This window comes from Amblyomma maculatum, chromosome 1, assembly GCF_055883805.1.
Source record: "Amblyomma maculatum isolate TAMU_Amacu chromosome 1, ASM5588380v1, whole genome shotgun sequence".
NCBI classification, from domain to species: domain Eukaryota; kingdom Metazoa; phylum Arthropoda; class Arachnida; order Ixodida; family Ixodidae; genus Amblyomma; species Amblyomma maculatum.
This window is the reverse complement of record NC_139344.1, coordinates 396,173,266-396,188,612: the sequence shown is the minus strand read 5'-3', so window position 1 is coordinate 396,188,612 and position 15,347 is coordinate 396,173,266. Positions and strand designations below refer to the sequence as shown.

At 46.1% G+C, this 15,347-nt stretch overlaps 1 protein-coding gene across 3 annotated transcripts in view; it reads left to right on the top strand.

The window, feature by feature from the left end:
• The first annotated feature begins 10,069 nt into the window (after positions 1 to 10,069).
• Positions 10,070 to 15,347, top strand: part of LOC146208636 (GATA-binding factor 2-like) — a 76,025-nt gene continuing 70,747 nt past the window's right edge. For all 3 annotated transcript variants that reach the window (XM_084595597.1, XM_084595590.1, XM_084595587.1), the window contains exon 1: positions 10,070 to 10,361. In XM_084595597.1, coding sequence (XP_084451723.1) covers positions 10,178 to 10,361 — 184 coding nt within the window. In that variant the 5' untranslated portion in view covers positions 10,070 to 10,177. The remainder of the gene's footprint in view (positions 10,362 to 15,347) is intronic.

Here is a 15,347-nt window from a genome sequence, read left to right as displayed (position 1 = left end):
AAAAAAAATCCGTATGGAATTATTAGTTTTCTTAGAATTACATGTTTAAGATATTGCCTCTCAAGTGCGCGGTGTTCGCTACTAAGTTGCCAACAGATGGCGCTATAGCATAAAGTCCAGGAAAACTACGATTTTACAAAGATGACCATCGCGTTCACTGTAAAATATTTCGGGTTTCAGTAAAAATGCGTGACGCTGCAGTACTGTTCATCAAGTGTGCATGGTGCATAAAAGCTTGTAATTTTAATTCCGCTGCAATCCTAGCCAGAAGCAATCAAGGTATAGAAGACATTATTCATGTAAACCGCATCCTCCAGTCTACACTTCTGTATTATAAAGGAGATAATCCTGATACCTTCACTTTCATGCACGTATTTTTTTCAGCGTCCACCTGCACTGAGGGGAAGCACTCGATGCTCGGCTCGTTTGCACACCTGCAATGCAGCACCATCCTTTTGCTTTCTCTGCTCTCTTGCCTACTCTGATATCACACCCAACTGTCTCTCTCCTTGTGGGTGTGCACCGCCTTGCACCAGCTTTGCAATAATTGCTTTTCAGTGCCATTCAGTGCAAGCTTTCTGCTTGCAAAGCGAGCGTACGTGAACGCGAGTGCACAAGCATGCGCCGCTTTATGCGTTCCATGCCTCAATCGGGCCACTCCTTTGGAGTGATCAAAACTCATATTACACCCCCTGCAGCAGCGGCTCGCGCCGACCCGATCAAAACGGTCTCTAATCGCTGGTGTCCGGCAGGTATAGGAAGGAAGAAAAAAAAAAAAAAAAGAAACATCACGAAAAACACATGCCTCCAACGTCCTATTTGCTTTTGCTCCGCGCACACGACCCATGTAAAAAGCCATTCGAATCTGGAGCGCAATTTTCTCGAAAGGCGGTGGTGGTGGTGCCGGTGTGGCGTAGTGTGTACACATCAATGGTGGCGGTGGTGGCGATCATTTGCCGCGGTGCTCGCGCGCGCACCCACCCGCAAGCGCGTGTGTGGGTCGAAGGCGAGTAGTTGCGAGAGAGCTATTACACTGCGAGCGCCAGTCAGGCTCGCACAACACCATGCAGCACCGCCGCCGAGTGTGCGAGCGTGGACAGACCCCACACACCAATCACCCCCTCTGCTCAACGCCCGTTTAGCTTTACCACCACCACAGCGACGTACCAGCACGCCTGTTTCTTTCGGGAAAAGGAGAAGTGGGGTGGGGTGTCGGCAAAGGAAAAATGCATGCCCTCGCACAGTTGAATGCATACATATACATACGAACGAATACGAACATAGAAGAGGAAAAAGCGAACTGGCAGCTGTGGCTCATTCAAGGAGTGTGCGTGGTCCTGCTGATAAGTTCGATACCCAATTACGGAAAAATGCTGCCAGTATGTGTGTTGCATGCATTCGCACGCGTGCGAGTTGTTGCTACCTCTTAACCGCCTATCTTGTGTGCACGCGCGCTGTGGAGGAGTCCTCGATTGGTGGATTGCTCCGATCCGAAGGAAACGTGATTTCGCGAGTAGGTTCATATTTTTTTTTTTTTCCAATATTGGCAAGCGATAACTCTCGGTGAAGCACGTGTTCTCAATTTTTTAAAGCCATGCAGTTCTAATCGCAATGCACCACAATTTCCGTGCTATCTTGCTGAAATGAGCGTTCGAATATACACATGCGAACATACTCGTGTTGTAAGTGGAGGGAGAAAAAAAAAAGAAAGAAGAGCTCTCCGTAGTTGTTTTCTGTTTCTAGGTTCAGCTATTTTTTTTTTTTTTTTTGGTTCTTCATAAAGTCTGTTGGGTAGTGCGCTCCCCTTTGGCAAGGAACCTTGAAACAGCGCGCTAACTCTGTGTATAGTTTAGATGCATGGTACTGCAGACGGTACTTGAAAAGATTAAAGGCAATTCGATCGTAGAGCACGCCTTACTCTGATCATGCATGGCATATAAGCTCTGCTCGTATATTTTGTTCTTTACCTCATGGAGGATAACAAGCAGAGCGTTGCTTAGTTAAACTCCCTGCCTATTCGTTATTAATGCGATAGCATCGAAATACATATTCTGAGAAAAGGCCGGGGCCGTCGTGTGTCACGAAATTCCCTGATTGGTTGAGAGCGATCACGTGTTCTCCTAATATCACGTATACCGCCGACCAATCAGCTTTCAGCCAGTTTATGTGTGCTTCATCTCATCGATTCCTCTACCTATTGGGGAATTTCTAAGCCGACTTGTCAGGTGATGCATGACGGTTTCCTGCAGGGTTTTCAATCCATTCATAGGATTGCAACCTCAGCCAAATAGCAGTAGAAAGGGCACCTGAGAAAGAAAAAGCACCTTCGCTGTAAAGAAATATGCGCTAACAAATGATACGAACATCAAAGTGTAATAATCCATATTTTTTTTTTTTATAGCAAGAAATGTGAATTATAACGCTGTCGTACTCCGTTCTTAAGTTGCTTTAAGTGTTCCTTCAAGTTTTACTGTCTCACTCTTTTCCTTGTTGGCGAAGTTTAGTCCTAAATTTCTGCTTGCTGTATAAAAATAATAGTGCGTAATTAGGCCAATAAATGCCATACGTCACCAGAATTTGTATGCTCAAAACTGTGCAAAACTGTCGCGCCATTGCCTCAACGTAAGGTACACGTCATTTTATACTCGTACGCTTGATCACGATCCAACGTCTCAGCTACGAATTCAGGTCGCCGGTGAGTGTCGAAACCTCTATATAAAAAGAATGTTGATTCATTGACCACGATACGTTCCCTACCGCACCCTGACTTGTGTAAAATAAGCTCAACATCCAAAACAATGCAAAACAAGCACCGGACTGTGTACACCAACCATCACAGCAAATTTGATTAAATTATCTAATTTGCCTTCATCACAGGCCTGATCTTTTAAGATATCTGTGAGAGTAAGTTTCGCACCGGGAATATGGCTGGGCATGCCGCGTCGACTGCGCCACAGAAACGGCGATTAAATTAAGTTTTCGCTTATAGTGAGCGTTCCATAAACCTTTTTGCGGTGGACGTTCGTGGACATGAAGACGTTGCGTGTCCCATTGAATGGCGACACATATTACCTATCCGCGCTCCTTCAACCACGCAAGGTCGTGCAAGCGTCCGGTTGGCTTCACACGAGTCATCAGGCGGTGCTTTCTCCACGGGCCCTTTGTACAAAACGAGGAGTCGCGTGTACGTATTACACACATCGGCGAGGATTGCTTATGCATACAACAAGTGTACCCGAAATGCAGCCTCTTGACATGGATATGCCAAGAGGAGGGGTCGCGTGATCCGCGGCCACTTTCTCGCTGAAGCCGTGGCGAAAGCTTCCGCACCGCGACGACGCGCGGTGATTTATCCGAGCCGACGTCTCGCACATCGTCCGCGCCGCATGTCGTGTTCTTTTTCCCTCGCAGAATTCTCCATGCACGTGGCTGAGAGCGGTGCGTTTAATCCTGTTCCGCTCGCGCAGTGTACGTGCGCCTTCTGAATATATACCGTATACATGTATGCACGTGTTCTACTATATGAAGCATCTCGACTTTCCAACACTTTTTAACGGACGGCGGCCTATAGATTGAACAACTCAATTTTGACGCCGCTGGTTTCGTACCAACTCTTGATAAAGGAGAGAGGAAGGAGTACAGAACGAGAGATACAGAGAGAAAGAGCATGCAATACGCATATGCTGTCATGATCAACTCCCATTTGTTCGAAAATGTAGAAAAAAAGAAATAGAAGGCCCTTGGGAATGGTCTTTATTCGGGGCTTTTATTTCCCACTATGCATGGTGCTAATATGAGGCAAACGGTGATGCACCGGCAGAACACAAGTGTTGTACGACAAAATGAAATGTCAGCGTCGCTCATAGCCATCCTCTCGTGTCTTCAGTCTTCACGTACAGATTCAAAGAGAAGCGAGAACTAACGTGATTGACATATTAAAACTTAAGACCGAAAACTGTTTGACAAGTGCCGTGGCGTCCGTGATCACACGCTTCCAGTCCCATCATCGACCGTGCGCGGCATAAGTTCATTAATGAAAATAACTTATCGAAAGGTCCTGCGGTTTGATGCGACAGTATCATGGAACAGAGTCTGCTGGCGCGTTTCCCAGGGTTTGTTGTCACAGTCGATGAGGCGGCGGTTTCTGGGGCAAAGATTGCGCGACCACAAATAGTCTCGCGAGTGCAAGGTTAACTGCGTTCGACTCTGCTTGAGAGATACCACGGAACTGCCAGTCGCAACTTGAGCCAGCCATCGGTCAGTACTCAAGCCGCGAGCCAACGGATGCAAATGTGTCATAGAAGCTGATCACACCATCACACGTAACCAGCGAATGTACGCCTCCTTTCGTGGCTAATCTTCTTGAGGACCCAACCACGGGATCTTTACATTATTATTTTTTTTTGCATTATATAACGTTTACTCTCTCTCTCTATTACCTGCGTATACTTATATTTAATACTTTCCGTCTTTTCGCCATTTCCGTCAAGTGCTATTTGCTCGATACAGTCAAAGATATTCTTCAAAAAATATAGAAAGCTAAGTGCAAGCGACATAGGAAATGAAGTGGCAAATTCATGCACAATTAGCCAACTAATGTCCTGCAATTCGTCACAATCAAAAGCTTCAGCCAGAGCACAAATTACTTAAAATTTTAATATATTAAAGTTATTGTTGCATAGTACGCGCATATATTTTCAGTACTTCGGAAAAAGTTGCGAAAACTGACTCTCGTCAGCTGACTAGCTTGCCAAGTGATCTTAGGACATCTTTCCAGGCTGTATACTCAACATAATTCAGAGTCGTCCGATAAGTTAGGTGATAAATCTGTATCTCGTGATCAGGCTTGATAACCACTGTTTTGTGCCGGTTGACTTGGTTTAGCGATTAAGACCAGCAGGTAATCCAAGTGAACCGAGAAAGATATTTTGAATGTAAATCACTTTACGAATCCAGAGGTGTGCATGCATCTAACCCCCATAATAGAAAGCAATGTTTTCGAATTTTGTACGTAGGAGTTGGAGTGTTATGAGTTCTGAAGATTCCGAAGGCATCTTTCAGACCATACTTCATACATTTTACGAAATATACGACGTCCCTAGCTAATGTCGCTTTGGGAAGTTAAAGTCGAAATGCCCAGAGTAGCTCGCACGAACATATATATATATATATATATATATATATATATATATATATATATATATATATATATATATACCGTATTTGGACAGGTGTGAATCAGATATGGATCGTACATGCTGGTTTCAGTATAAACTTGAAATGAACGGTTCTGAATGCGCGCAGCAAGGTCTACCACGTGCTGTGGTCGGTTGCACTTGCGGGGTAGTGAGTTTGTATGAAATACCGATATATCCATATATCCATATACAATATAAACAAACTAACAGGCGCTGCTGTTAATTTTTACCTAAGGCTTGTGATAAATATTTCGTGTTTGGTATCCTTGTCCGCAGGGGAAATTAAAGTGAAACGCTAAAACGAGGTTGAAAAAGCTGAAAAACGAAATAGGCGCCAGCACTACTACTGTAAAACGCAAGTACGTATATCGCAACAGCTTCGTGTCTTCAGGAAGCTCTCACCACTGCCTGGCAAGCTGAGTTCACTGCATGGGGGCTCAGGCACGTATAGTACCGTAGACATAGTATACATCACTTATGTTCACCTCATAAGCCCCCGCTATAATTTTGCTGCTTTCGAACACCACGACATGCAGTGCGGAGCGAAGTCCCCTAACAGCGTGGCTTGGGAATTTGTACGCCTCTTATTACAGCGAATGACCATACGAAGAGTTGTGGCAGTCATCGGGTGTATTATTATTCGTGGTCAATTATGACGGAAGACCTGTGTACTCTGCGTACACGTCCCGATGAGCACGGCCAGTTTCCAATTGTACGCGAACATAGCTCAAGCGCTAACAGCATGGTGTACATGGTTTTAGATCTGTTAAATATAGAATGTAAAGTGCGACGAATATGACTACGGATCTATTTCGAACTGCTGTACTTCATGTATGTTTTTTTTTTTTTTTTTTTGTTTCCCCGCATTTTAGCTTGCACCGTCTCATCTATTCTAGTCCTCTGCTGTATACGACTGAGCGCCTGGGTGCTCGGTTCATCCTCTCTGCCGCTTGTCAGTGCATATTGCAAAATCGGTTCAGGCGAGGAGTGTACGATTATTTTCCTGCCTCTACTTCAAGCACACCAAAGTGTGATTCCGGGCAGTGCACGTATAGCGGAAATACAATTCGTCAGACGCGCGCTTATACATGCTAACGTGTATGGATGCGAAAACATTACAGACCCGCTGGAATTTTTTTTTTTTTTTTTTTTTTAATGAGGTATTCAACACGTGCACTGAATGCCAACGCACGCTGATGGCTCCTTGGCAGGTGATCGAAATTTCCGGGGCCCTCCACTACGGCGTTCCTAATAAGCCTTTTTTATTTTTACCTATACTCTGTCCTTTCTCCCTATCGCTCACCTCTCTGATTTCCTCTGCCCCTTCCTCGCTATCTCTTAATTTCCGCCGCCCCAGTTCAGGTGCTTCAGATATCAGATAGCTGATACCACGGGGCTGGCAAACATCTTTGCCTTCCTTTTGCATATATAATAAAATAACCACTTAGTCGGTTTGGGACGTTTAACCGCATAACCATTTTGTTTCTGGTGGTATTGAACTATATATATATATATATATATATATATATATATATATATATATATATATATATATATATATATATATATATATATATATATATATATATACATATATATATATATATATATATATACATATATATATATATATATATATATATATATATATATATATATATATATATATATATATATATATATATATATATATATATATATATAAACTGCTTCACACTGCATTTAGAAGACCTATATGTGCCGAAATCTGTGAAACATGTAATGGGAGGTGCATGTGTCGTTTTTCGATTCGTCTCGCGAGATATCCTACAGCTTGACCATAAGTATGCTATATGCAACGAGAACGCTTGACACTATACCTGAACGCTGCGTGACAAGCGGTTGCGTCACAGTTTGACATGAATGTCGGGAAAGATGGTGCCATATCGAGGTCGGCTAGTAGCGAATAAATGTATAGGAATGACATGTATATAGGACTGTCGGTTAAGGCGATTGCCTCGGCCGTGGACGGATTTATACATCGCACTGTCATACTATATAAGAGAAATGCGCAATAACTTAGACAGGACACAGGAAGAAACACATACAACAGTTCACGAGCGCTCGTGAACTGTTGTATGTGTTTCTTCCTGTGTCCTGTCTAAGTTATTGCGCATTTCTCTTATATAGTATGCAGAACCAACTAGCCCGACAACACGCTCTTCTGCACTGTCGTACGGCTTCTTGATGACGTCATCTATTTTTTCTCGCTGTGAAGCTGCTGATGACGCATTTTTCTAGCCATCCCATGGACACATACGCCATTACATGTAATGGGACGCTTAATGATTTCGCTCTAATGACTTGCACGCATAAACCCAGCATGTCTCCGGAGCCAAGGTCGCACACGAGCGCGAGGCGCAACCTGCTTGATGACGATTAATGCGAGAATATTCCTTCACTGTTATTATGCATACGCACACATAAACTTTCCGCGTTGAACAAGTGGAGGGAGCACGAAAAACAATAAAGTAAAACGTTAAAGCAGCATGGAAAGGAACAGCTGAGCAAAAAAAAAAAGTGGGAATAGGGTTGGAAACATCACTGTGACAAATATGACCGAGATTAAGGTATATAGCAAACAGAAATTATGGTTAGGATAGGCTGACGAGGAACATTACTGAAGCACCTAAGTATCGCCAGCAATTATCGAGGCTACAAAAAAGAATAAAATAAAGACAGTGCGCCGATTAGTACATAGCATACATGTTAAACAATAAATAAGGAACTTCGATGAGCACAAATGCGAGCAATGTGAAAGGTCAAGTTGTGGCTAAATAATGTGATATAGTCTTATGCGATATAAAACCCTAAATATTGAAGATTGGCTGGTTTCTTCATTAATGCGATATCCTGTCGTACGTCTTCTTCCTAGAGGCATCCGCAGTGTTGGATGTGTGCGTGACGGATTCAAACGGAAAATGGCAGGTTCGAGGGATGTAGGCCCTTATCTTCGTGACTTGCTTGTTTTTGTGGCTGCGTTTACGCCGGTTGTAACCTTTAATGGTTTGGACATTTTGATTGTTATCTTTTCGTGAAGACTCCGCGGGCATATTTCGATGCCTATTGCGGAACGCAACTTGCGTTTCTTTATTTTTCGACGAATATAACTATCGAAGACTCATTTACTGCCTTCTTTTCTATTACTAATTGTAGCATTAGTATGTGGTCAAGAGTCGCCTCAGATTTATCTCGACGTTTTGATAAAATGACCAGTTTTATCGATACGCCCAAATCTTACTGCTTGCTTGTGGAATGAACTGCTATGATCATTAAAAAAAAAAAAAAAAAAGAAAATCTGGCGGAAGTTAAACGGGATAATGGGCATATATGCAAGAAAGCAAATAGATGCTTTCTGCTAATAATTAGGTTGACACGTTATGGGGTTGTTTCGCAGGGCTTAGTGAGAGGGTGGCGCCTCGCGTTGTAAGGATGCTAATGGAAACCATGAAAATGCAGCTTCATAGTCGAGTAGTCATGAAGGTCCTTATTTATTTATTTTTTTTTTTTTACATTCATGTACAATTTCCTGTCAGCGTCTAAGATGTAATTGGTAAACCTATTTAAACGACCGAATGCTCAGAAGGGGGTGATTACAGGGAACAAAGCTTAGCTATCTGACTTCGAAGGAGTGGTACCTTCCGCTTTGCAGAGGCGTACAATCTATTGCGGAGAAACTCCTCAAATAGCAAAACCGCGGTGCTTAGTCAATATTATATACTATAAGTTCACATCATTCACCTGCATGGTTTTCCGACGTATAGTTATGTTTCAGCTTTAATTAAATGAAACTAGCACTAAACAACTATGCCTTGAAATTCAAGAATACGAATCTTTTCGTTTTAAATCAGGTTTTGAAAAATAAACTCATCATACTTTTATCGTTTTTTTTTTTTTTTTTTTTTTTTTTTTTTTATCGGCTTAAGATTGCACTCTTTGGCTACAAGTGCCGGCGGTCACACAGGTATGGGGATAGCTCTTTTCGCACACGTACATGACAATTAGCGCATCCTTTCTTCTGCTTAGCAATTTGCGCCTGAAGCATTTGCCATGCATCGTAACACGCGTTTTTTTTTTTTTTTCTTATTAATTACACATTTCCTATCTCTTCCTCGTAGCACCCTTACACCGGTCCTTGAGGGCAGGATAGTCAGTCAGAGCCATTTATATCTTACAGGACGACAACTATTTTCCCTTTGTTTCACTGACTGTTTTTTTTTTTTTTTTTTTTTTTTCAATCAGTACAAGTACATTTGGAAGGGGCTGGCGTCTCACTGGCGCCGACCTCTCCTTGCCATCTTTATACGCGGAGAGGGGTATAAGCCACGGGGCTTATAAATCATGGTGCCAGATTCTACTGGTTATCACCAGACTCGCCACTACAATAAACGTTTTGTTTCCCGTCTGCAGTTCCTGTAACAGGACGCTGTGAAATAAATGTTGCATGATGATCACCACCATGATCTAATCCCCGAATCTTGGGGGAAGTCCAGATCCCCAAACCAGGACGAATTTTGTTTCGCGGACCTGTAAGCCTGATTCTTCCAATTTAATGCAGTAGATTTGACAAGGTAGAGTAATATCCTGCTGTACTCTGCCTAAACGCTCATAACTAAGTTTCAAGTTTATCGTACAGCATATTTCGCTGTGCCGATATAGTAGTAGTAGTAGTAGTAGTAGTAGTAGTAGTAGTAGTAGTAGTAGTAGTAGTAGTAGTAGTAGTAGTAGTAGTAGTAGTAGTAGTAGCAGTAGCAGCAGAAATAGTAGTGGAAGTAGTCATAGTCGTAGTATAGGGTAGTAGTAGCAACATGGTCTGTGTCTGTCCGCAGGCGGCCAGCGGCAGCAGCAACGCCAGCGGAGGCGGCAGCCCCCCCAGCGGCGGCCACGGCGGCGTGAGCGGCCTCGGTTGCCCGGCGCTGTGTCGCGCGTCGCGGGACGCCATGGACGAGCAGGCCGGGCCCTGGCCCGGCTACGAGGGCCGGCAGGACCCGGCCGTGCTGGCGCAGGAGGACATGGACATGTTCTTCCACTCGCTGCAGGACGGCAACCCGTCGGCCGCAGCCTCGCCCTACTACGGAAACCCCGCCGCACGGGCCGTCCACGGCTACAGGCCCGCCGCGCACCGTGAGTGGCTCCCTCTCTCGCCTAATAGCTAAGGAAACGCTTATACTGCATGACCAATGAGTGCGCTATGAGTGGGCTATGTGAGATTTACCGTGGATAGGTTGAACTGTAAAACTATACCAAAGAGAACAAATGCAATGACCACACAACATCGTCCTCCAATGTGATCTCTTTAGGCTGTTGTCCATCGTCCTCCTTTTTCATTTGAACCGTTTATCTTGGCTCCTGGCTGGCAAAATATGTGGCATGGAGAGCCCTGCCCTTCTGCCGCCTCCGCGTGATGGCCACCCCCAGTAATTAAGATTAGATCGATAGTACCATTATTATTTAATATATTCCGGAATGCATCTCCGCTGTATGCTTTTCGGGGACGAAGGAGTAGTCGCTCATTGGTGCTCGTGTTGTGCGGCCATTGTCTTTCTACCTGCGCAGTCTATTTGCACAAAAAATACAACCATCACTGTTGGCTTGTTAGGAAGGAGCCCCAAACCGTCGGAAATATAAACACAATCCAATGCGATGCCCCAGACATTATATACCCGTAGAGCATGTAAAATTGCTTAGGTCATATAACTACTGTATAAAAAAAAAAAGGAAAAATAGCGACCTGAATGACTTTTTTTTTCTTCTCTCCTCTCTGATCCTTAAGTGCAATTGTTACTTATGTGCCTGTTATAACCAACTTTGTTCATGTGACTCCTCCCCCCCTATGTAATGCCTGAAAGGGCCTTAGGGTATATAAATAAATAAATAAATAAATAAATAAATAAATAAATAAATAAATAAATAAATAAATAAATAAATAAATAAATAAATAAATAAATAAATAAATAAATAAAGAAAATGAATAGGCCCCCTTCAGCAATTCCAGTTCAAGTTCCTCGCTTCAAAGGTATAAACACCTAACAGAAGTGCGAGTACGGAAGAGTTATCTGTCATCCTTGCGATGCGGAAATGTCTTCTGCCGCAACCCGTACATGTATGCCGAAACAGCTCAAATCATTTCCTAGCTGCAGTCGGCAGCGGTACGATAAAATTGGCTCGGCCAGCCGTTCCAACCACGATGGTTCCAACTAATAAGTTCAACAAGCCGCTCTCGGCCAGCCGTTCCAACCACGATGGTTCCAACTAATAAGTTCAACAAGCCGCTCTCGATAGCTGCTGCATATGATTCGACGCGAGTGATGGCGGTGGTTTCATCTGTCAGGCACGTTACATCCAAGCCAGGAGATGTGAGTTTACAGAGCCCCGAGGCACCGATTCACCAATTGCACGTCGAAGAACCTATAAGAAGAAAACAGAGGGTCCGGCCATTCGCAGAAAGCACCCCTGGTTCATACGAATCGAGGCTGATGCCTCCGCACTGCTTCGACCACGTGTACGGTTGCGCACTCACGATCTTGCCCCGGGGCCGCAGACGGGCCGGAGTGAGAGAGGGGGAAAGATATACCCGAGCATTTCTCGCTCATTTATCTGCTAGGTCGAACGGCGCGTGCTCTTGTGAACACGCTGTGTCCCGCCTAAACACACAAGAAGACGCCAGAGCAACCCTCCTCTTCCCACCATCCCCGCCGCGTTACCCCTCTTTCGAGCCTGCGTTTTGGACTAAGCCGCCACACAGACACACACATTTGGCCGGATAGGAAGTTCGGCCCCAAACGTCTTCACGACCATGCACGCGCTGAAAAGGAGATTGCAGAGACCGAAACACGATCAGCCAATTACAGAAACACGTGGTCGCCGTCGAGTTGCGGCGGCGTAGCTTCACAGCGAACGAACCCCGAACCCCCACGGACGGGTGTTTGCTATAACAAACTCGGCCCCCGGGAAACGAGGCGTTCAACCGTCGGCGCTTGGCGAAGCTTCGGACATGGAGTCAAGGCGAAGAGGGGGGTGCTACGGGATGTCTTGGTGCACAAGGCGCGTATAATGAGGAGAATACAAGCACCAAAAATGCATATAACGATGTCGAAGTCCAGTCCCTCGACTGGCTGCCTGGCTGTCCGCGGCCTTATAGCTTGTATAGATTTACGCGGGGCACCCCCGGCTGCTGCTCGCCTATGCTCCCTATAGAGCGCTCTCTAAAAGCACGCACGCTGCCTCACGCACGATTGCACGGAGAGCGGAGCCGTTCGCAAAGCGGCCACTTATATTGGGGCAATGAACGTGAGTGGTACTCAGATTCAACGCACTAGTGTGTGCGTGCGAGTTGAAAAATATGAATAAACGCCGCGGCAGTAGCCAAGGGATAGACACAATTAATAGTTCTAGAAAGCAAAGTAGGAAAAGATAAACAGCAAAAGAAACCATCGGTGATGCAGCAATAATGCAGCGTTACACGTAACGATTCAGCTTCTCCATCCCGGGGCTTTGCGAGGCGATGACGGCGCCGCCTTGTAACGGCAGTAGACGTGAAACCGGGCTGCAAGTGGAAAAGATCAAAGTTGTTGTTTTGCATGGTGACATATTTCTTAGTTTAGGAGCCTTCTTGTTGGCACCGTTTCGCGCTTTTGTCGCCGTCTCGCGCGTGCACTCGAACACACGCATGAAGACATTCGCATGAAGACATTCGTGCAAACAAGTCCGACGTTTCGGCATCGCGTTTCTGCGGCTCGCCGCCGCAAGGACGTCCATCTGGGCGTGAGCGCTCCAACTCGCCGTGCCTGCCGACAATTGATATGGAACCGAAACGCAAATGAAAAGCGCCTCGGGGACGATACCGCGCGTGATTTTTGGCCGAGTGCCCCCGGGAGGCGACCTCTTTCGATTCGAAACGCGTCTCGAGGAGTCGGCAGCGATGCAATAACTCCAAACGCTCCGCGAGAAGTCTCATACGCGTCTTATGGTATTAGCGGAAAGCGCGTGATGGCACGTGCCTTCACGGAAACTTCCACGTGATGAGGCGACAGGTGATAGCGGAGTCTATAGGTGGGACTCCATTTTTATGCGAAACAAGCCGAGCTTGTGGGGGCAGTTTACATTAGGTAGCGAAATACTGGAAGTAGTAGGCGAATATGTCTACTTAGGACAGGTAGTAACCGCAGATCCGGACCATGAAAAGGAAATAACAAGAAGAATAAGATTGGGATGGAGTGCATTTGGCAAGCACTCGCAAATTATGACTAGCAGCTTACCGGTATCGCTCAAGAGGAAAATATACAACAGTTGCATCTTGCCTGTACTCACCTATGGGGCTGAAACGTGGAGGGTAACCAAGAGAGTTCTACTTAAGTTGAGGATAACCCAGAGGGCTATGGAACGAAAAATGGTAGGGGTAACATTAAGAGATAGGGAGCGTGCAGAGTGGGTCAGAGAAATAACTCAAGTTACCGACATTCTAGTGGAAATTAAGACGAAGAAATGGACATGGGCAGGACATGTAGTGCGAAGAGAGGATAACCGATGGTCGCTTAGGGTAACAAACTGGATTCCAAGGGAAGGAAAGCGTAGCAGAGGGCGGCAGAAAGTTAGGTGGGCGGATGAGATTAAGAAGTTAGCAGGGGTCAAGTGGATGCAGCTAGCACAGAACCGGGTTAAGTGGAGAAATATGGGAGAGGCCTTCGCCCTGCAGTGGGTATAATCAGGCTGATGATGATGATGATGTGGGGGCCCCACACATGATGTCCCTATGTGCATAGCGCTTCGACGTATATACATATGCGGCATCCATAGAAATTCCACGAACCCTCGCTGGCTCAGCATACCATAACAATTAACTTTCTTAAATTTTTCCCCGCTGCAATAAAATTCTAATTAAAGTGTCATATCATTCCGTTGGAGTTGCCCATCGACAACTTGATTTCTTTTGCTGGCCAGCACTTCAGGCCAAAACCATTATACGTATACAGCAGTGCTTGATTGCCACCGCCTCTGCTTTCTGTTGTGACCAAAGCAAAACGTATCACTAGCTCCGGTATGAAGTTATGATTTTGACCATTGACAAAAAGAACGAATTTGGTGCCTATATAGCTTGTATATCAACTCGGAAGCAGCGCTATACATGACACCATGTGACGCAATGTTCGTCATCTAACCACGGCATGTAGTCGCTGCCGCTTCCACAGGTTACCATCATTTTCATAGCTGCACAACAGGCTGATCCGCACTTCCCGAAGGAAGGAGCGCTGAGGGGCGTGGAGGGGGGGGGGGGGGGGGGGGTCTGCTCGGGACAGCCGTCGGCGTCGTCGCTGCCATGGACATCCGCCGGTCGCGCTACAACAGTACTCGTATATAGCTTCAGAGAGAGATAGAGAGAGAGAGCAAAGCAGAGCAACGCGGGCATGGGCGCCCCCCGACACGCGCAGTTCGTTCAGCATCGCGCGCACGCACCAACGCATGTGGTCACGCGCGACCGCTTGGAGCGGCCTTTTGTTTTCCACCTGGCCAGAGGCATTTCTGATGCAAATTTGCCAAGGGGCCACGGCGCCGCTGTGCCCAGCGTCGGGCCATGCGTGTGTGTGTATGTGTACTTGGCCCCTCCGTGGAAGAGAGAAAAGGGGGGCCGTGCTCCTTTGCTATACCTTTACTCGAGCCATAGCAGACCGATGTGGCTTGTGGCTGCCGCCCGGAGCCACACTGCTTGCTGCGAGCGAACAAAGGCGAAGCGCGGCTGTAGTGGCGGTGGACCCTTGGCATTTCGGCAAACAGCACGTCGTGCTCGTTGCTTGTCGGCGGGCGCCATGCATTCGCAGTGCTGCAGCCAGTGCCACGCCGCTCTCCGACCCCCCCCCCCCCCCCCCCCCCCTCCCCGACCCCCGCCTTCCACAGCTCTCTGCCAGATGAGAGTGAAATTCGAGGGAGAAATGCAAAATAAATCTGGGAAATGTCGCGGGGTCTCTGAACTCGACGTCATGACAATGTACCAGCTTACATGCGACTCGCGACTGCTGCTTTGCACGAAGTCTCGGAAAACTTGTGCCGCTCGCAATAACTATAGCGTGGTTTGCGTGTTTGCGTCGAGTCCGTCGCTCGTGGTTTACATGCTAC